Source organism: Macaca fascicularis, chromosome 5 (genome assembly GCF_037993035.2).
Source record: "Macaca fascicularis isolate 582-1 chromosome 5, T2T-MFA8v1.1".
Classification (NCBI taxonomy): domain Eukaryota; kingdom Metazoa; phylum Chordata; class Mammalia; order Primates; family Cercopithecidae; genus Macaca; species Macaca fascicularis.
The window spans coordinates 66,188,793-66,210,803 of NC_088379.1; the positions used below are offsets into that span (position 1 = coordinate 66,188,793).

General features: G+C 37.8%; 1 protein-coding gene across 4 annotated transcripts in view; it reads right to left on the reverse strand.

The window, feature by feature from the left end:
• Positions 1-15,295, reverse strand: part of STAP1 (signal transducing adaptor family member 1) — a 49,024-nt gene extending 33,729 nt beyond the window's left edge. For all 4 annotated transcript variants that reach the window (XR_012434900.1, XM_045392551.3, XM_005555191.5 and 1 more), the window contains exons 1-2: positions 15,093-15,295; positions 2,357-2,428 (exon numbers count right to left, since the gene is read on the reverse strand). Coding sequence is in view for 3 of the 4 variants with exons in the window: in XM_045392551.3 (XP_045248486.2) it covers positions 2,357-2,428; positions 15,093-15,212 (192 nt within the window). In the remaining variant the exon portion in view is untranslated. The remainder of the gene's footprint in view (positions 1-2,356; positions 2,429-15,092) is intronic.
• Positions 15,296-22,011: the final 6,716 nt, after the last annotated feature.

The window sequence follows — 22,011 nt, forward strand, 5'->3', positions numbered from 1 at the left end:
CTGCAACGAAGGAGGAAGCAACAGAGGAAGAGGAAGCAGTTAGATGGAGTGCGGTTGCCCGATCCATTGATTAGAAGAAAGGAAGTCATATCTTTGCGTTGTTATTTGTATCTTGTGAAGAGGCTTAAACGTCATCTGTCTAACCTCACTGACATCTGATGGCATCTCTGCCAGGGTATCCTTTTATTAGTCATCCAGTCTGTGTTCAAACATCTCTAACATGGAACTCATGCCTCCTGAGCACCTCTGCCTACTAGCCAGTTTTTTCTTGTATTAAGCCACAGCTTTCCTCCAATTTTCATCCATTGCTCCTAATCTCTTCTTTCTGGAGTAACATGAAACAAATTCAGTGACCCTTTCACACGACTTCCTGACAGCCTTTCAAATATTTAAAGGCAGCTTTAAATTCTTCCCTTTTGTAAGATAAAACTCTACACTTCTCACCTTGTCTATCCCAGTGCTTTCTTCTGAGACTATCACTTTAAGAAGTTCCCAAAAGGTCTGTATACTCTTAACAAAAATTGGTAGATGGGGAATTCTGAGTCATTTCATTATAACAATCTCTTTATGGCATGGTGATGAAGAAGGCTGGCTTAGGAGAAGACCTAGACTGTACCTTTCATATTTCCTGTCTGACCTTGTACAATTTCTTAATCTTTAAACTTCACTAATCTCATCTATAAAGCCAGAATTAAAATAGCACCCACTCTGCAGAGTTGTGAGAATTAAATTAGACAATGCATGTAAAATGCCTGAATGCTTACTATGTGCCAGCTACTGTCTTAGGTCCTTACATGTGCTATCTCATTTAGTTATTTTGAGAACCTTATAAAATAGACTACTATTTTTATTCTAATTTTAGAGATTTGAAGACTGTGTTGGAGATCTTTTGTTTGCCCTTTTAGATTCACTTTTATTCCTTCACCACCCAACACTCTGCGTCTGGAGAGAGACCTGTATGGACAACATCAAGGAGCTCCGTACCCTTTGAGTTCCTATTGGGTTGGACCACTGGAGAACAGTGGCAGGAGATCAGAAGAGTGAGGGTGGATATTTATTACCCTGCGCAGTTGCTCCCTCAATCAAAGATCATACTCTCCTCAAGGCAGTCATCTCCATACAATTCTCACTACTTTCCCACTCTTTGCTCTCAATCCTAGATGTGGTAATGGACACTTTTGCTAGCCTCAGGGTTTTGTACTATCTTTGTAATTTTCCTACACCCTGCTCACTGCTTTGCATATTTATTAAAACTTCATTAAATTCTCTTCAAATTGCCCAATTTGAGATGTCTTCTGTTTTCTACCAGTTTCCTGTCTGATAACACTGAGACACAGAGAAGTCGGTAACTGGCCCAAGATTCTGCAGTTAACAGTGGCAGGGCTAGGACAAACACCCAGGCAGACTGTCGGAAGAGACCAGGCTCTTGATTACTAAGCTTTACTGCCTCTTGCCATGTAGTAAGTGAGCAACAATTGTTAGCTCTCTCACTTACTGTGCATTAGAAAAGGTTAGAATGAAAGCTTTTTTTATATTTATGGACATCAGTGGGAAATTGGAATGCACAAAAGAGGAATTAATTTTGTAAAATTTATTATGGCATTTGAAAACATTCTACATTACACGGGTTATTTTTCTGTCTCTTTCATTAGATGTTGGCTTCTAATAATGATGTTCTAAGAAGTATGGGCTACTATATCCAGATCCAGAATGTTTATATTTAATCAAGTTACTGGCTCAGAAAATCTCTTATAAATATAGTGTTCCAAGGTAGGTAAGCATTTGCCACTAAAATGCTATATCTTATTCCTGGAAGAACTGAAACATACAGTCGGAATTTGAAATTAATATGAATAAATAAATCTCAGAATCCCTTTATTGTTATTCTCATGTTTAAGCCCTTAGAAGTCCTGCTTTGTGAAATATGTTTTTGTCTTTTCAGAAAACTTAAATAGTGGCTTTGCATGCTCTGGAGATCGTTTTCTTCCTTTCCAATTATAAATGCATGCTATAGCAAGATAAAAAATGGGAGAAATTGAAGCTATCACTTGGTATTAAGCAATATATGTGCATATGTCTTGTTAAAAATTTTTACTTTGTAACTAAGTTATCAGAATCAGAAAGAAAAGAATGAAAAGTAAAAAACATGAGTCAATATCTTCTTCTGAATTGCCCAGGAAAATTTGCCATTGTTCCTGTCATCATTGATGGCCTTCACAGATTTAAACTTTCTTTTTTGAATTAATTTTAGCAGAGCATCTTTATTCTTGGATGACAGAAAATGCAAAATGAATAATATGCTATGTGACAAGGTTGTATTGGGAAACAATGGAATCAGCTGAACGTGTTTACTTACTATTGTACTCTTTTTGTCGGTATAAAAGAAAAGTGTAGTTCCTCTCAACTCTGTCCAGTAATGCTCATACTCCTGTGGGAAAGAAATCATAAGCCTTATTTCATTAGTGTATATTCAACTATTTTTCTAATAATATTACTCTTTGTAACTTTCTTAATTGCTTGTGTGATATAAGAAGACTTCTTTATCCTGGATGATTCTAATTTTATAGCTTAATTTTACATTTAATTCTTCTCGTTTTTTGAGATAGGTTCTGTGGTCTCAATATGTCACCCAGGGTGGACTCTCCAACTCCTGGGCTCAAGGATTCTTCTGCCTCAGCTTCCCCTCCAAGTAGCTGGGACTACAGGCATATGCCACCATGCCTGGCTTAGGCTTAACATTTAATTTCCTTCCTTCCTCCCTCCCTCCTTCCTTTTCTTTTCTTTTCTTTTTTCTTTTATTTTCTTTCCTTTCCTTTCTTTCTTTCTTTCCTTTTTCTCTTTTCCTCTTTCCCCTTTCTTTCTTTCTTTCTTTCTTTCTTTCTTTCTTTCTTTCTTTCTTTCTTTCCACTCTTTTTCTTTTCTTTTCTTTCTTTTTTCTGAGTCTGGCTCTGTCACCCAGGCTGGAGTGTAGTGGTACAATCATGGCTCACTGCAGCCTTGAACTCCTGGGCTCAAGCAATTCTCCCACTACAACCTCCAGAGTAGCCAGGACTACAGGCCCATGCCACCACTTGATTAAATCATTCTCAAATTTATTTTAGTATAAAGTTTCAGATAAGGATATACAATCATGTGCCACAAAAAGATCTTTTAGTCAATGACAAATTGCCTATATGACAGTGGTCCCATAAGATACAATGGCACTGAAAAATTCCTATCAACTGTCATGATGTTGTAGCGCAATGCATGACTCAGGTGTTTGTGGTGATGATGGCAAACAAACCTACTGCATTTCCAGTCAAAAATATATGACATATAATTATGTACAGTAAATAATACTTGTTAATGATTAATAAATGACTATATTACTGGTTTAGGTACTTACTACACTATACTTTTAATCATTGTTTTAGAGTGTACTACTTCTACTTTGAAAAAACATAACTATGAAGCAGCCTCAAGCGCATTCTTCAGGAGGTATTCCTAAAGAGGACATTGCTATTATAGAGATGACAGCTCCATGTGTGTTATTACCCCAAAGGCCATCCACTGGGGCTGGGCATGGTGGCTCAAGCCATAATCCCAACACTTTGGGAGGCTGAGGTGGGCGACTCCCTTGACGCCAGGAGTTCCAGACCAGCCTGAACAACATGTCAAAACCCCGTCTGTATCTAAATATACAAAAATTAGCCAGGCATTGTGATGTGCACCTGTAATCCCAACTACTCAGGAGACTGGGGCAGGAGAATCACTTGAACCCAGGAGGCAGAGGTTGCAATGAGCCGAGATCATGCAACTGCACTCCAGCCTGGATGACAGAGCGAGACTCTATCACAAAAAAAAAAAAAAAAAAAAAAAAAAAAAAAAAAAAAAAAAGAAGGAATAAGATATGAAGGTGGAAGACAATGATATTGATAATCTTGACCCTGTGTAGGCCTAGGCTAATGTATGTGTTTGTGTCTTAGTTTTAAACAAAAAGCTTAAAAAGTAAAAAAATAAAATAAAGAATTTTAAAAATATAAAAAGCTAATAGAATACGGATATAAAGAAAGAAAATATTTTTGTAGAGCTGTACAATATGTTTTTGTTTTAAGGTAATGTTACTATAAAAGAGTCAAAAAGTGACAAAAGTGTATAAAGTAAAATAGTTACCGTAAGCTAAGATGAATTTGTTAATGAAGAAAGAAAAACTTTTTTATAAACTTAGTGTAGCTTGAGTGTATAGTGTTCATAAAGTCTGCAGTAGTACCTGGTGATATTCTAGGCCTTCACGTTTACTCACCACTCACTCACTGACTTACCCAGAGAGACTAACAGTCCTGCAAGCTCCATTTGTTGTAAGTGTCCTATACAGGTATACCATTTTTTCTTTTATACCACATTTTTACTCTCTTTTGCTATGTTTAGATAAACAAATACTTACCTTTATTTTACAACTGCCTACAGTATTTAATACAATAACATGCTATACAGGTTTGTAGCCAAGAAGCAATAGGCTATATCATATAGCCTAGGTGTGTAATAGGCTATACCATCTATGGTTGCATAAGTATACTCTGTGATGTTCACACAATGATGAAATCACCTAACAATGCATTTCTGAGAATGTGTCCCCATTGTTAAGTGACTCATGACTGTAATTTGATTTGTGTTTAAATAGTTCATTTTCTAAAACTTTCCTCATTGATTTAGGACTTTTTATGCAATTTCAGTGGAAGCTTACACATGTCAGATGGACCAATGAAGGGCCCAGGATAGGAAAAGCATATAGTATCTACCTTCTAGGACAGATGAAAGAATTTAATGAATTAATACATGTAAAGCACTTAGCAGAGTACATGGCTCATAGTTGGGGTTCAATAAATAGTACATATTATTGACAGATCAAGAAAATGTGAGAAATTGATAATTTAACACCATCAAAGCTGAACTTTAAAATCCAAATCTTATTCATGTGGTGAATATTTAATTATTAATACATTCATATTACTCTGGATTCTACAGAAATATGACTTTTGAAGTTTAAAGTACGTAAATAACCTAGTCAAACTCCCATTTCATTCAAGTGAATTTATTTAAATAAATACAAAGAGTGACTATATTACAAAAGAATGACAAGTAAGTTTTAAAAATAAAATCCTTTCACATCTAAAGATTTACCTTCATATGCAACTTTTTCCAAAAGTGTGTTTTTAAAAATTCCAATTATTTTAATAAACATGTTAATCATTCCTTCCTTTATGGTTTGATAAGCTGATGTTTTACAACTTATTGAACCATCATGACATATATTGGTGATTAATATAAGAAAGTTATATAAAGGGTTCTCTTTTATTGTGCATGTGAAGATACTTTGTTTTATGGTATTTTGTGTCTCTTCAATATTGACATATCCTTTATGTTTTTTAACCAGTATGTTTGTCAGCTCTTCAGAATTTATATGCTTATTTTCTCAAATAGTGACAACTCTATAAGTCAATCTTGCTTTTAATTCCCTGGCTACCAGGAAGCTCAAGATTAAATTCATTTTGAACTACAATCACCTTTTTTTTCTTATGTTTTTGGTAGAATTCTTTTCTTTCTTTGTCTTCATGGCTAATAAGATAGTATATCAGTTAGCTTCTCCCATGTAACAAGTCACCCTGTAATTTAGTGGACTAAAATAAAGCAAATTATTTCTCTTTCTCACCATTCTATGGTTGGCTGATGACCTTTCTGCTCTGGGCTTGCTTGGCTATGGCTGAATGGTCTAAGGTGGCCTCACTTACTTGTCTAGGGTCTTAGCTGGGAAGGCAGGAATGACGGGGAAGAGACGGACCACTGGAGTCTCACTCTCTTATCCAGTCAGCTAGCCTAGACTTGACACAGGCTGGCAAAAGGATTCCCAGGAAAAAGAGAGAGCAAAACCCAATGGGCAAGCTTATTCTAAGCCTCTGCTTGTGTCACATTTACCAACACATGTCACATAACCCAATCCAGATTCAAAGGGTAGAAATTTATTGTTTGCTATAAGTTCAATTTTTAAAAAATAGAATAAAGATTAGAGAAATAGATTCAGCCTCTTTGTAGGATGAGCAGAAAAGTCATATTTCAAAGAGAGGTACATACGGTTAAGACTTGAACAAATTGGTAGTGTGACTGCAGCAGTCAACCTCAGGGGCACATTGGAATTTGGGACAATATATCTTTGTTCAAGCCCTGCTGTGTTTTCACTCTGTCCTCCCCCAGGTTGAGAACTGCTTATAACATGTAATGAACCTGCTGATGCCTCTTGAACCAAGAACAAATTACCATTGAAAAGAACAGTTCAAAAAGGCATATGATTGGAGGATCAGCCAATAAATGGTCCTCAAAGAAGCAGTTATAAAACTAGGCAAAGGGATTCTCTCTCTTGTCTGAAATTGAGATGCCCAATATATACCTGACACATCTCAGAGTCAAGAAGTTGAATAGGACAAGAAAACACATCTTAATATCAACCCCATCCAAAGTCTTTTCTTTCCTTCTTTTTATATAGGATGTAAAGTGTTATTGCTATAACAGTATCCCTTTACCTGTCTTTCTACCACCTTCTTATACTTTCTAATCTATTAATCTACTCTATTTTTATTTCATTTTATTTTTTGATGGAAGTCTCACTTACTCTGTTGCCCAGGCTAGAGTGCAGTGACATGATCTTGGCTCACTGCAACCTGCTGCCCTCTGGGTTCAAGCGATTCTCCTACCTCAGCCTCCCCAGTAGCTAGGACTACAGGCATGTGCCATCATGCCCGGCTAATTTTTATATTTTTAGTAGAGATGGAGTTTCACCATGTTGGGCAGGCTGGTCTCTAACACCTGACCTCAAGTGATCTGCCCACTTCAAACTCCCAAAGGGCTGGGATTACAGGCATGAGCCACCATGTCCAGCCTACTTTCTTATCTATTCTGCTCAGTGCGGCCAGGGTGAATTATCTCCTTTGCAGAGAGTAGGACTGAGTATGTAATAGGTGTGTTTGGGAGGCAGCAAGCTCAACTCAGCCCCTTCCTGTTCTCTCTCAACTCAGTCTACCAGGAGAGAGGGAGCATACTGCTGTGTTCCCTGCCATGTGGTAAAGGGCCACCAAGAGGTTCAGGCTTGTGGTTCTTAATCTGAGTCAGTGAATTGATGTAGCTCAAGGATATCCAAATCTAGAGTAACATATTAGCACAGCTTTGGCCTTAAATCTAAACTACACGTTGATAATTTGTCAATAATAAAAGTAACTAACTGATCTTCATTTGTGTGATTTCTGTGACTGGCTGGCTTCAAACTTGGGAGAAGAAAAATTCTAATAAAAGAGTATATAAAAAATGGAAAGAGAGGGAAGAGAGCCAGGCGCAGTGGCTCATGCCTATCATCCCAGAACTTTGGGAGGTTGAGGTGGGCAGATCACCTGAGGTCAGGAGTTTGAGGCCAGCCTTGCCAACGTGGTGAAACCCTGTATCTATAAAAATATGAAAATTAGCCGGAGTAGTGGTAGATACCTATAATCCTAGCTACTCGGGAGGCTGAGACAGGAGGCTCTCTTGAACCCAGGAGGTGGAGGTTGCAGTGAGCAGAGATCGTGCCACTGCACTCTAGCCTGGACAACAGAGCAAGACTCTGTCTCGAAAAAAAAAAAAAAAAAAAAAAGAATAAAAAAGCAGTTGGGTTTGGGGGAAGAGAAGTGGGTGTGACTGCCTATGGAGCTTCTTTTTGAAATTATGAAAATGTTGTGAAATTAGATACTGGTGGTGGTTGTATAAGTTTGTGAATATATCAAAAGACATTGAATAATAATAATTATTATTGTGTCTCCTATATGAGAGTTCACTTTAAGGGACCAAAAATAGGAGTACCCCATAAACACAACCCCACCTCCTGCTATTGCTCCATAGGGTTGTTAAATAATTGAATGGACTAATAATGTATGTATGTAAAGCACCTAAGACCTGGGACATAGCAAGTATTTAATAAATGTTAGACACTTTTAAAAAAGAAAAGAAAAGTAAAAGAAGAGCATTGCCTCAACACTCACATTATTGGTAAGAACTTTGCATTTTTTATTAGTCACATGATACTTCTTCCATGTGGTGCTTTGTATGTGTGGGTGTGATAGCAGTATCTAAAAATTTCTAACACAGGTCTCTTTCAATGACAATATGTATGAGAAGGAGGAAATATTTTGTAAACCAGAATAATGAAACCTGTTGTCATTCTTATGTAAAATCACCCTTTCGTGTTTTCTCAAATAAAGAGATTTAAGAATCCATTGAGAAATCTGGCTTGAGCACTATAATCAGACAGCCGTTCTGTAAAAACCATACGGGAGTGACTAGTTTGTTTCACTCTATTAAAAAATACTTGAACTTTCTCAGATCTGACTTATAATTACATAACAAAACAATTAAAATTTGTCTTGCAAGTTGGTTTGTTTCTTTGCTTATCAGACCAACTCTTTTTAAGGCTTCCCCACCCTGCGTTAATGGTAAACCTCTGCAATGAAAGGAGTAAATCAAGGCTATCCTGTTTTTTGGAGCTAGGAAGCCGGTGAGGAAGAGTGCAGGAGGAGATGGGAATGTAGAGAATGCATATTGTTCTGAGAACTTGATCATCTGTGTAGTTTGTTTGTTTTGAGATGGAGTCTCCTTCTGTCTTCTGTCGCCCAGGGTGGAATGCAGTGGTGTGATTTCGATCTCTGCTCACTGAAACCTCCGCCTCCCAGGTTGAAGCCATTCTCCCACCTCAGCCTCCCAAGTAGCTGGGATTACAGGCACATACCACCATCCCTGGCTAATTTTTGTGTTTTTAATAGAGACAATTTCACCATGTTAGCCAGGCTGGTCTCGAACTCCTGACCTCACATGATCCGCCCGCCTCAGCCTCCCAAAGTGTCATTTGTGTAATTTTACTAAAGTATGGCTTCTAAGGTCTAGTCCACCTCCAGGACTGTATGATTCTTGGAGGAAAAAAATATAAGAGAAAACCCTGAAGTCAAAGCGTACCACTCTGTTCATCTTCCTAATCAGCCTCATAAGTACAGTATTACCCTGCCATAAGGTATAAAAACTAGCATTACTGATAACCAGTAAAGGTTTATTGAATTCCCTCTGTATGTACATGCAGACCTCCATTGTACTACTGAAAAAAATTATAGAGGTGTTCAATCTCAAAAGAACGATATGAATTGGGTAGAGTTAAATAGGGAAAAATGGGAGTTTTATGGGTAAGCAAACATACATAGTTGTGGAAAGGATTAATGATTTATTAAATGGGAGGAAAAACAAGTATAAAAGCACTGAGTTGAAAGCAAAGGCAGCCCTTTAGGAAAAGTAAGGTTACAAATAGCATTAGATTCTGTGACTGCAAACACAGCTGCAAACCTAAGGACAGACCAAACTGGTATTCAGTATGCAGAGACTTACAGGTCACAGTCTTGATTTCATTTCTGATAAGATGTAATAAATACACGTATAAGCTGAGTCATTTATAAATATCAATCTCAATAAAAAACATCTAGGTACCTATTCATATCTAGAGAAATACTTAAAAATTTAAAAAATTAACTTGGAAGGACATGTCTTTGGAATGAAGCACAAACTTCTTTTTTTTTAACAATCGTTTTGTGTTAAATTACTGACATAAGAGAAGAGACTAAAATAAGACTTCTGAATTTATCACTAGCTTAACTAGGAAACCTACAATCAAATGGAATTAGAACTTGAGTTTCAGAAGCAGCATAGTCAAGTGCATCACAATCAAATCCAAGCTAGCCTCCTTAATGGAAGAGGAACCTTGAATAAACTCGGTGGCCAGAACTCACTCATTTGTTTATTTGGGGTTGTTTTAGAGAGACAGGGTCTCGCTCTGTTGCTCAGGCTGGGGTGCAGTGGTGCAATCATAGCTCACTGCAGCCTCGAACTCCAGGGCTCAAGTGATCCTACCACTTCAGCCTCCCCAGTATTTGGGAATACAGGGTGTGCCACCACACCTGGCTAATTTTTTGATTTTGTAGAAATGGGGTTTTGCTATGTTGCCTAGGCTGATCTCCAACTCCTGGCCTCAAGCAATCCTCCTGCCTTGGCCTTCATAAGTGCTGAGATTACAAGCATGAGCCAGCATGCCCCACCTACTCACTCATTTGTGAAGTGAATAAAATAATTTCTACCCAGAAGAGTTACTGTAAGGATCAGAGTGACAGAACACTAAGAGCCTAGAATGGTATCCATTGTATGTTATACCTCAAAAGGTTGTACTCATTATTATATAGTCCACTTAGTCATTGGAGCAACCTATTCAGCTATGCAAGAGAGTAATTATTCTTTTCAGAAAGGAGGGAATAGATTTAAAAATGTGAAGGAATAGCCCAAATTCTAGAATTGGACTGATACTTTTATCTCTTGCCTCCCCAGTGCTCTTTTCTCATTAATATAACTAGCAAAAATGAATTAACTAGCAAAAATGAATTACAATGCAAGCTCCAGTTAAGTTTCTCTTCCCCTCTCCCCAATAAAAAGCTCTCATTCTTTCTTTTTTTGTGAGCAAATAAAGTACATTTACCTAAGGAAGAACGTTGTATAGTGGTCTCCAAAATGGGATGCATAAATTCCAAAGGTGTGCAAGATGATCCATTGGGAGAGAAAATTTTAGAATATTTAATTATATTTTATGTTTCTTAATTCATTTTTTATATATCTTAATTTACATGGAGTAATAGTATGGGACTATATATGTTTATAATTTCTAAATGAATCAATATTCTTATTTTAAGGATCTGTGCTCAAAATGTTTCCCTGAAAGGAGTGTGTTATATTAAAATTCGGAGATTACTGCCGTAGAGAACTGTTTGTGAGCACAACTTAGACAGCCCTAAAAAATTTACTTTTTTTTTTTTCGAGAGGGAGTTTCGCTCTGTCACCCAGGCTGGAGTGCAGTGGCACGATCTTGGCTCACTGCAACCTCTGCCTCCCGGGTTCCAGCGATTCTCCTGCCTCAGCCTTCCCAATAGCTGGGATTACAGGCGTGTACCACCATGCCCAGTTAATTTTTGTGTTTTTAGTAGAGACGGAGTTTCACTAAATGAATTAGAGGTGAGTAGATTAGAGGAATACGATTTTGATACAGTTATGATGATCCCATGCTTATGTTCAGGTTAATAAGACATATTAAACACACTGTTTTTGTTGTTGTTTTGAGACGAGTCTCGCCCTGTAGTCCAGGCTGGAGTGCAGTGGCGCGATCTCGGCTCACTGCAAGCTCCGCCTCCCAGGTTCACGCCATTCTCCTGCCTCAGCCTCCCCAGCAGCTGGGACTACAGGCTCCCGCCGCCTTGCCCAGCTAATTTTTTTGTATTTTTAGTAGAGATGGGGTTTCACCGTGTTAGCCAGGATGATCTCGGTCTCTTGACCTCGTGATCCGCCCGCCTCAGCCTCCCAAAGTGCTGGGATTACAGGCGTGAGCCACCGCGCCCGGTCAACACACACATTTTTTTTTTTTTTTTTTTTTTTTTTTTTTAATTTTAGCACATCACAGATTGAAGGAATTACGAGACATTGCCCAAACTCTCTCTTATTTTCTTTTTCTTTTTTCTTCCTTTCTTTTCTTTCTTTCTTTTTTTTTTTTTAAAGACAGAGTCTTGCTCTGTTGCCAGACTGTAGTGCAGTGGTGCCATCTCAGCTCACTGCAACCTCTGCCTCCCGGGTTCAAGTGATTCTCCTTCCTCAGCCTCCCTAGTAGCTGGAACCACAGGCATGTGCCACCACACCCAGCTAATTTTTGTATTTTTAGTAGAGACGGGGTTTCACCATGTTGACCAGGTTGGTCTCGATCTCCTGACCTCGTGATCTGCCCACCTGGGCCTCCCAGAGTGCTGGGATTACAGGCATGAGCCATGGCGCCTGGCCCACCCAAACTCTGTCTTATTTTCAAACGGTCCCAGAAAAAATGAGCAATTTTCCCATTTGTAAGAACTGCGAGGCCATTGGTATTCCACTGTGGCATTTAATAGTTTTTATTATCAAATACATCTTCCTGGTTAATCCAGAATCATAGTGATGTGGTTTAAATAAATCTTCCCACATTATCTTTTCCATAAAGATTATGTGTTTTTCATGGGTTCTTGACCTCAGATTTAGAAACCTTCTAGAATTGCATGCAAAATGGTATACGTTGGTACATTTTCCTGGGGAAAAGCTCTTTAAATACTTAAAAGTGCCCCACAAAAAAAAATGTCTAAGAAACACCTCTCAACATTCAATGCCTTTATAGACCAGGTTACTCTTCAGTTATATTTTTTCTAGTTTAAATGTTCTAAATGACTTTGGCAGAGACCGAACTTTACATTCTGCAGAGCCTCTCAACTTCCTCCAGCCAATCAGCTCCGAAGATTACTTGGCTATATACCTGTGGCTCACCTTCTGTTCAAAGATTCCCTGGCACTTTGCTGCCAATTGCTTGGAAATTCCACTTATTTTCCTTAGATTTTTCTCATAGCTACTATTTTCAAGTACTCTAATTATCACCATGCTCACTCTCCTTTGAGCCATATTACTTGTAGACCTCAAACTAATTTTAGCACATGAATAAGAATATGGTAAGTGATGAAAGGGTAAGAGAATGAATCTAACCTTTAGTGTGAGCCAGGTGTTTTACATATGCTATCCCTGAAACCACAACATAAGTAGGCATTATTGTCATCCTCTTGCTCTCTTCTCCCTGACATACAAGTAAAAGGTACTTTGTAGCCTAACTCAGTGGCCCACACCTGTAATTCTAGCACGTTGGGAGGCCAAGGTGGGCAGATTGCTGGAGCCCAGGAGTTTGAGACCAACCTGAACAACATGATGAAACCCTGTCTCTATAAACAATACCAACATTAGCTGGGTATGGTACGCACTTGTAGTCCCAGCTACTCAGGAGGCTGAGGCAGGAGAATCACCAGAGCTGGGGATGTTGAGGCTGCATGACTAGTGATTGCACCACAGCACTCCAGCTTGGGCAACAGAGGAGACACTGCCACACACACACACACACACACACACACACACACACACAGGTACTTTATTATAAATTCAAATAGAAACAAGTTAATTTCATTGGAAATATTTATGCCTATGGTTATTCATTCTGCTTCAAATAATGCTTTCTAAGAGAAGGTAAAGAGTAGAAATTCAGTAAGGAAGACATCATTCCTACTATATTAAGCCTCTTGAAAATAAAATCTTTGTGTTTTTTTCATATTCTCCAGAAATAAAAGTGATGCTTGGTGCATAGAAGGCACACAATAAATGCTGAGTGAATAAATTGCTTGAACACCTACTGTGTCCCAGAATGTGCCTTAGGAGGCAAGTAGCAAGTAGTGTACTCTCTATCTTATAGTTGAAGAAACAGTCTCAAGGAGATTGAGTAACTTGCACAAGATAACGAGCAGTAAGTGGCAAAACCATCAGATAAAGACACTCTAAAATTCTTATTCTTTCTGCTAACCATACCAATGACGCACCTTCTTTAAGCATTTTAAAAAAAACTGCTATCATAAACAGTTATTACAAACACCTTGGAAAACATTCAGTGAACAACCAAATTTAAATTACAAATTAGATTTTTTTTTTTTTCTCAACTTCCCTTTCCTGGCAAAGTGTGACTATGTGGCTTACCTGTGGTGACAAGATTAAATTTACATTAAAAGCATGTAGGAACAACCTGAAAATATTCTAGTATAACTGAAAGATAATTATTTATGCATGTTTAACATCCATAACAGAATACAAATTACCATGTCTTTACTCTCAAATAGTAAATGATCTGATTATATATGTAAGAAATATGAATATGCTATTACAGATTTTTCATATATATAATTTTTCCATAAGTATTCATAAATCCTCAGAAAATATATTTTATCATCATTAAACATTTCTGATGGAATTTCTGAAAACCTTAAAGTTTTTCTAGTTTTAGTCAATATACAATTTCATAAAATTTGACGTAAGTTAATGATTTTTTCTTTAATAACAGGCAATTTTGGGCTCATTTCTCTAATTAATTTCAAGTCATCCATAATTACTATTTTAAAAGTAATGATTTTAACTAACTATAAGTTTTAATTATTACATTCAAAAATACAGAATGCTTCATGGATTTTCTTAGAGCAAAGGTATTTGTGTAGCTTAGTGTACTTAATATCCACAGTAGTACCCCAAAAATTAAAAGCCACTATCTTGAATAGTATTTTAGAACACATAACACTATATAATGTTAAACAGTACGAACTTTGTCATTTTAACAATTTTTACAAAAGCCATTTTTAATAATTTGATCATTATAAACTTCAAATGACTGAGAACAGGAGCAGGTTTAATTTCAATAATGATATTTTATCTTTTTTTTTTTTTTTTTTTTTTTTTTTTTTTTTTGAGACGGAGTCTTGCTCTGTAGCCCGGGCTGGAGTGCAGTGGCCAGATCTCAGCTCACTGCAAGCTCCGCCTCCCGGGTTTACGCCATTCTCCTGCCTCAGCCTCCGGAGTAGCTGGGACTACAGGCGCCCGCCACCTCGCCCGGCCAGTTTTTTTTTTGTATTTTTTTAGTAGAGACGGGGTTTCACCGTGTTAGCCAGGATGGTCTCGATCTCCTGACCTCGTGATCCGCCCGTCTCGGCCTCCCAAAGTGCTGGGATTACAGGCTTGAGCCACCGCGCCCGGCGATATTTTATCTTAATGGTACATCTCATCATTGAAGCATAGCAATAAATTGTGGAGAAAATACAGGAAACATTTTATCTCCCAAGCCAAAGTCTTCTGTGATATTTAAATTCTTTGGAATTCTTTGGAAATTTAGCTTATTGAATTTTTTATATTAGTGCCTTAATATTACAACCTGTGTTATTATACATATTATATATTCATAGACATACAGGTTTAAGCCAGACATTGTATTTAAATTATGAAAAATTGGAATCATTTCTGAGCTCAAAGAAGAGAAGATGATTTAATTTCAACAGAAACAAGGGGGTCTCAACACATCACATCACCATGAAATAAATATTAAATTAAAAGAGAAGTCTTAGGTTTAACATTATCATGTATAGACTCACCTGGTATCCTGACCGCTTGACTAACAAAAAACCTTCAAAGTACAAAGGTAGAGCAGTAATCTTTAACCTTTCCTGGAAGATCCTGCGAGGGGCTGGTTTTGGGGGCTTCTTAGCCATCATACCCCTCTCTTTGGTGTGTGGTTTGGTTTCTCGTCTCAAACAAAATGAAATCCTCCTTGTGTGAGAGGAAAAGGCAACTGTTCAAAGAGGAAGTCCCAAATTGCTTTTTAACCACCAACAGGACACACACACACACACACACACACACACACACACACACACACACTTTTTTTTCCATTACTTTTTGTGAGGTAAGAAAGAACAGGTGTAATCTGACTTTTAGAGAGCAATCTCTGGGTAATCTACATATGCTTAGATTTAAAGCAGCAAAATAAACAGAAGATTAACATCACCGAAGATGAAAGAAACAGGTGTAGAGATTGTGAACTTTAGGGGAGACATCAAGAACATAGTTATTCTTTCTACCTTTGTTTTTGTTTATTGCTGTCCATTTTTATTTGCAGAAGACATGACTTGAATAAACTCTGCTTCATTAAAAATTGCTTCATAGAATAATTTTATTAGTACTATTTCTGTTGGTTAAATATTTCAGGGCCAAGTTTTGTGTAAATAAAAAAAATAGTTCTATCTCATGCCCATTTGATGCTTCACTAAATATAAACCGCAGTTATGGGAACATGGAATATGGAATTTTTTTCTTTTTTCTTTTTTTATTTTTGCCAGTAGGTATTCCAAGTACATGAGTTCACAATGAATATTTAGTACTATGTTTTCAATGTATCCTCCAAAGTTTGTGTGTTAGAAACTTAATCCCCAATACAACAGTGTTTAGAAATAGGACCTTTAGAAGGGGATTAAGTCATGAGGCATCTGCCCTCATGAATGAATTAATGAATTAATGCTCTGGGAGTGGGTTTCTTTCTCTTTTTTCAGAGGCAGGGTCTTGCTGTGTTGCCCAGGCTGGAATACACTGATGCAATCACAGCTCACTGCAGTCTTGACCTCTCAGGCTCAAACAATCCTCACATATCAGCCTCCCAAGTAGCTGGGACTACAGGGCAAGTGCCACCACTCCTAGCTAACTTTTTCATTTTTTGTATAGACAGTATCTCCCTATGTTGCCCAGGTTGGTCTCGAACTCTTGGGCTCAAGCGATTCTCCTGCTGTGGCCTCCCAAAGTGCTGGGATTACAGGTGTGAGCCATTGCATCTGGCCTGGAAGTGGGTTTTTTATAAAATCAAGTTTGGCACTTTCTGGCATGCTATCACCCTCTCTTGCTCTTCTATCTTCTGCCATGGAATGATGCCCCGTGAAGGTCCTCATCAGATGTTGGCTTCCAGCTTCCGGAACCATGAGCCAAATACATTTCTGTTCATTATAATTTACCAGTCTGTGGGTATTCTGTTACAGCAACACAAAGGAGTCTAAGATATTTGGCAAAAAATATCTGGCAGAGAAAGCTGTAAGTTTTCAAACTTTTATTTTGTTCTTTGTGCTTTCTGAGCTGCAGACCATTGATTCATGGATGGAGTTCATGAATACTATTGATACTATGATTCATGGATGGAGTTCCCACAGTTATCTAGTGAGATTTATAAAGCTATACTGGGACCAAAGTGCACTCAATGGTTGCATGTAGGCAATGGCCCTTAAGAGATTGGATTTGCCCTAGCACAGTGCAGGAAATGATGGGAGAAAAGAATATTAGAAGGAATTTTGATTTGTCTTACAGGGGTCCTAAGAATTTCTACCATTGCCTATTTCACACTCAGTATTTCAGAACTACTCTAGATTTAGAACAGCCTGGGCCCAGTGAGACCAGCCTATTATTAGAAATCAGAGCAAGCCAGGAGTCTTCAGTCTGATTCTCCTTTCCTAATGGAGAGACTGCATGATTTTCTCCACCAGTGTGGGTCCCACTGATCCTGCAGTGGGATATGAGATGCCAAATTGTCTACAAAGTAAGGTAGAACAATACAGACTGATTATCAGTAAGTTAGAGGAGAGTGTTCAGATGTATTATCAAAATGAAAACAGCTAGAGACAGACATAGAGAGTTGAAGATCCAAAATTACTGCTTTGCTTTTATAAGTTTAGACCTGCTTCTTGCTACCCAACCTTCAAATAATAAAATATAAGTCCAACTTAATTTTTTGAGACAAAAACCATAACTATTTTTTAGTTTCAGTATACTAAGAAAGTGACTTGAGTAACGGGAAAACCTCCTGATTGAATATATGACCTAATCCACTTTCTTGGCAGCTGTTAGTTGTTGTAATACAGGGGGGAAGTGAAAGGAAGGATTAAGAATTGAAAAATGAAAAGAAGGAGCAAGGATAGAGAAAGATAGAATGCTGGGGATCATCAGTGATTAGATACTGACTTTATGGCCAGAAAGTTTCATAGGCAAGAGAAAATAATACCTCTAGAAAAATGTAAAGAGGAGTTTTTTTTTGTTGTTGTCAAATAAACACTTGGTTATGTTTTTTTGCCTTTAAAAAAATAAGCAACAATTTAAAAACAGCTAATCAGACGCAGTAAGTTACTTTGGTCTACTGATTTATACATCAAATTCATTTTTAATATACCAAGAATCTCCCTAAAAAAGACTACAAAATGCAAAAATATTTCTTAAACAATATTAACCAGTTAGTCTTGTCTGCAATTACTAGTATCATTGTACCACTGCACCATTACAATGGAAATCCTCTTACAGATATCTCAAGTCTTAGGCAGTGAATAATAAATTTGTAGGTAAGGAAATACAGTAGAAAATATGTTTGGACATAGGGCTGAAGCTAATTTTGCTACTAATTGACTCTTGAGACCTTGAACAAACCACTTGACTTCTCTGGTGTCATAGCTTCCTCACCCATACAATGAGGCGATGGACTACATGACTTATTGTCTGAAGAGCTGCAAAAGGCTTTTAAGTGGTCTCCTAGTTTCCACTCTTTTTCTTCTCCAATTCATTTAAAATTCAGCCTAATCAAGATACTCCCCTACTGAAAAGACTTTAATGGATTTTCATTGCTTTTGAGATTTCTTTTTAAAATTTTGTCATTGAACATTGAATATTTATTGAATACCAACAATGGGCTCAAGCATGGCACACTGGTCCTTCATAGCAGGGCCCTTTTAAATAATAACTCCTCAAAATACCCTTTGCTCTGGTAATTTCATTTATTCTCAGTTGCCTGAATACCCTATGATCTTCCCTATCACCTCATACCTTTTCAGTCACTGTACTCTGCTTAGATGCCCCTCCTTCCCTTTGTTTATATGGTAATGTCCTACTCATCCTTCAAGACCCAGGCTGAATCTATCCTTAATTCTGAAGATTTCCTAATTTCCTGAATCTTTCTTCACCCTCCCCCCAGACACAAAAAAAGGTTATTACTCTCATTTCTGCTTTCCCAACGCAGTTTGTATGATTTCTTTTTTATAGCATTTGTCCTGTTGTAGCTATTTGTATACATTCAGATCAACAAGAAACAGTTTTTCCAAGGGAAAGATTGTGTTGAAGTAGGGGTTGGTTATAGGTAGATTGCAATATCATTTATTTACTGAATAGCTTCCAGATAAAAAATATGATTCTAGTTTGGAGAATTATTAGCTTCCATTGTGACAGGAGTTTCCTTTTTTCTGATATATGTGACTATTGGTTGACATATGATTCTTGTGTTGCCTTGTAGAATAATCATGTTACTATTAAACTATTGGAGCCCAATATTACAGCCATCGGTAGCATCTGTGTCACAGAACATTGTTATAAATCAGGTTTTATGGCAAATATAACTTAACGACTTTGGGTAAAGTATAACAGTTAACTCATATAAACCAAAATGTCAGTGATCTATTGAGTCCTCTATGTTATAATGTCATTTGAGTAAAAATCCACATTTTTTACAATAATTGAGGATCTCTAAAATACTTTTCTATCCATTTATTAGTACTGAATCAATCAAGTCTGAATAGGAGGCTCCAACTCTGCTCTAGTATTTCCACATTTCTGACCTTTGTTTTACTTAATATTTATTGATGATTTATTGCCATATGCATTATAATTTGTGTTAGTATATTTCGAAGATATTTTAATTGCATGCATTTATTTTTATAACTCATACCTGAAGAATACAGCTTTAATTTTAACCACTGCATGAAATGCTTATAGCTTATCAATGGCTGGTGTGAATCCAATACCATCTTTATTATGAGTAAATTTTTTATTACTATTGATAGAATTAAGCCACATTTTCTTTTTCTTTTCTTTTCTTTTTTTGAGACTGAGTCTTGCTCTGTCGCCCAGGCTGGAGTGCAGTGGCACGATCTCAGCTCATTGCCACCTCTGCCCCCCGGATTCACACCATTCTCCTGCCTCAGCTCCTGAGTAGCTGGGACTACAGGTGCTCACCACCACACCTGGCTAATTTTTTGTATTTTTAGTAGATACGAGGTTTCACCATGTTGGTCAGGCAGGCTAGTCTCGAACTCCTGACCTTAAATGATCCATCTGCCTTGGCCTCCCAAAGCGCTGGGATTTATAGGCATTAGCCACCACACCCAGACAAGCAGCATTTTCAGTGGAGAAAATGCACATTGTACTACCACAACTCCAGAGATTATCAGACATACAATATGGAGTTTCCTACTCCTTTGCCTGAGATATAGTGAGCCATTGTTACTCAGAAAATGTTTCCCTTAAGTCTTTTGAAACAGAAAAAAAAGGTGGGCAATCATTGTTACAGAAGTGATATTAGTAGCTCTGTCAGAACAGTTTAATTTGCTAACCCTTATAATTTTCAGTGCAAAGAGTTGCAACTGGGATGATAAGAGCCTTTCCTAGTTATGTATTTTCAAACTACTTTTGTAGTGGAAAATATCACTTTTATTACTGAGAAGTAGTTTTTGGATGCCAGGTAAATACAGGACACTGGTTTTCATACTAGGTAACTCACAGAATAATGGTAACTTTAATGGAAACTAGAAATTCAGAGTGGGGAGATAGTTTGGGGGGTAGAGGGATAATGAATTCAGTTTTAACCATTTCAAACTCAATGTATACAAAGGTTAAGTCTATGTTTTCTCTTTTATTTCTCATCCTTCATGGCTTCCTTAGGGAATAAGGTGGATTGGTGCTTACCATCATTCCAAACCCTTCTAGTGTGCTTTTCTTTATTGCAGAGGCTAAAAAGATAAAATCTACATTTCTCAGACTTCTTTGCAGCTAAGATTGAAAAGCATTCAACATGATTGACAAGGCAGAAAGGAGGCAGTGTTCATTGTTATGCTGCCTTTGTTTTTGTTTGTTTGTTTGTTTTTTAAACTCCATTGAGAGGGAGTCTGGCTATGTTGCCCAGGCTGGTCTCAAACTCCTGGGCTTAAGTGATTGTCCCACCTCAGCCTTCTGAGTAGCTGGAATTAACAGATGTGAGCTACTGCACCAGGCAACCTTTGGTTTTCTAACCAATAAAAAGGCATGTGTGGCCTGTAGGCATCTAACTTTCCTGTGGCAATGTTATCAGAAGTCCCAATGTCTGATCACTAACTTCATGGGTCAAGTCATTGATAGTCAAGTCACAGACATCAGTTGGCTGGTGCATATTATCATATCATTTTAGGTAAGGTGTGACTCTGGAGCCAGAAGCAGTAAGGAGGCTTTCTGCTCATGAGAGGATTCTTTTTTTTTTTTTTTTTTTTTTTTTTGAGACAAAGTCTAGCTGTGTCCTGCAGGCTGGAGTGCAGTGGCACCATCTTGGCTCACTGTAACCTCCGCCTCCTGAGTTCGAGTCTCATGCCTCAGCCACCTGAGTGGCTGGGATTATAGTGTGCCACCACTACTGTATAAGTATAGAACAAGCTACCATTATTCTGTGAGTTACCTAGTATGAAAACCAGTGTCCTGTATTTACCTGGCATCCAAAAACTACTTCTCAGTAACAGAAGTGATATTTTCCACTACAGAAATAGTTTGAAGATACATAACTAGGAAAGGCTCTTATCATCCCAGATACAACTCTTTGTATTGAAAATTATAAGGGTTAGCAAATTAAACTGTTCTGACAGAGCTACTAATATCACTTCTGTAACAATGATTGCCTTGCTAATTTTTGTATTTTTAGTAGAGATGAGGTTTCACCATATTGGCCAGGCTGGTCTCCAACTCCTGGACTCAAGAAATTTGCCTATCTCAGCCTCCCAAAGTGCTGGAATTAAACATGAGTCGCCATACCCAGACTCATTGGATAATTCTTATTTGTGGTGACTGATAGAGCAGGAATACCATCATCTCAAACACTGCCACTTTAAGTTCCAGCTCCCTTTCTAGCCTCATGCATTTCAAGGAAATCACTTCTCTTCTAACTACAAGCAGCCAGGAAGAGCAGACAGTAAAGCAGATAAGACAGCTTAGGCACAGAGGGAGGTGGGGGCAAAGTCTCTTGGGTAACTGCCAGACTTCACCCTCATACAATAGGCCCAGTAAAACAGTGGGCCTTAATAAGCACATTCCTTTCCCTTCAGGTGCACTAAGATAGGGAAGCTAAAAGCAGACTCCGGGGAGTATACCTGCAGTACAGAAAGATGTATGGGAAGACACACACATCTTCCTCCCAGATAATCACAGCAAAGAGACAGAAGCAGTACAAGCCTCTGATAAACTCTCCCACCCTGAATCCTTCAAAACCCTTAGTCTGTAAGAGAGTGTGCCTCTGACCTAACTTGGCCAGAAGCCCTCTTGGGTTTTCTCTAAAATAAACCTGTCTTTGACTGTCAAGTCACTTTTTGTGTTTCTTTCCTCTTTCTTTAATTCTTACAGTGATTTCCATGACATGGCAGCTTTGTAATTGTGGTGGCTTCCTGATTGCATGATGTCAGTATGATCTTGGAGACATAAGCA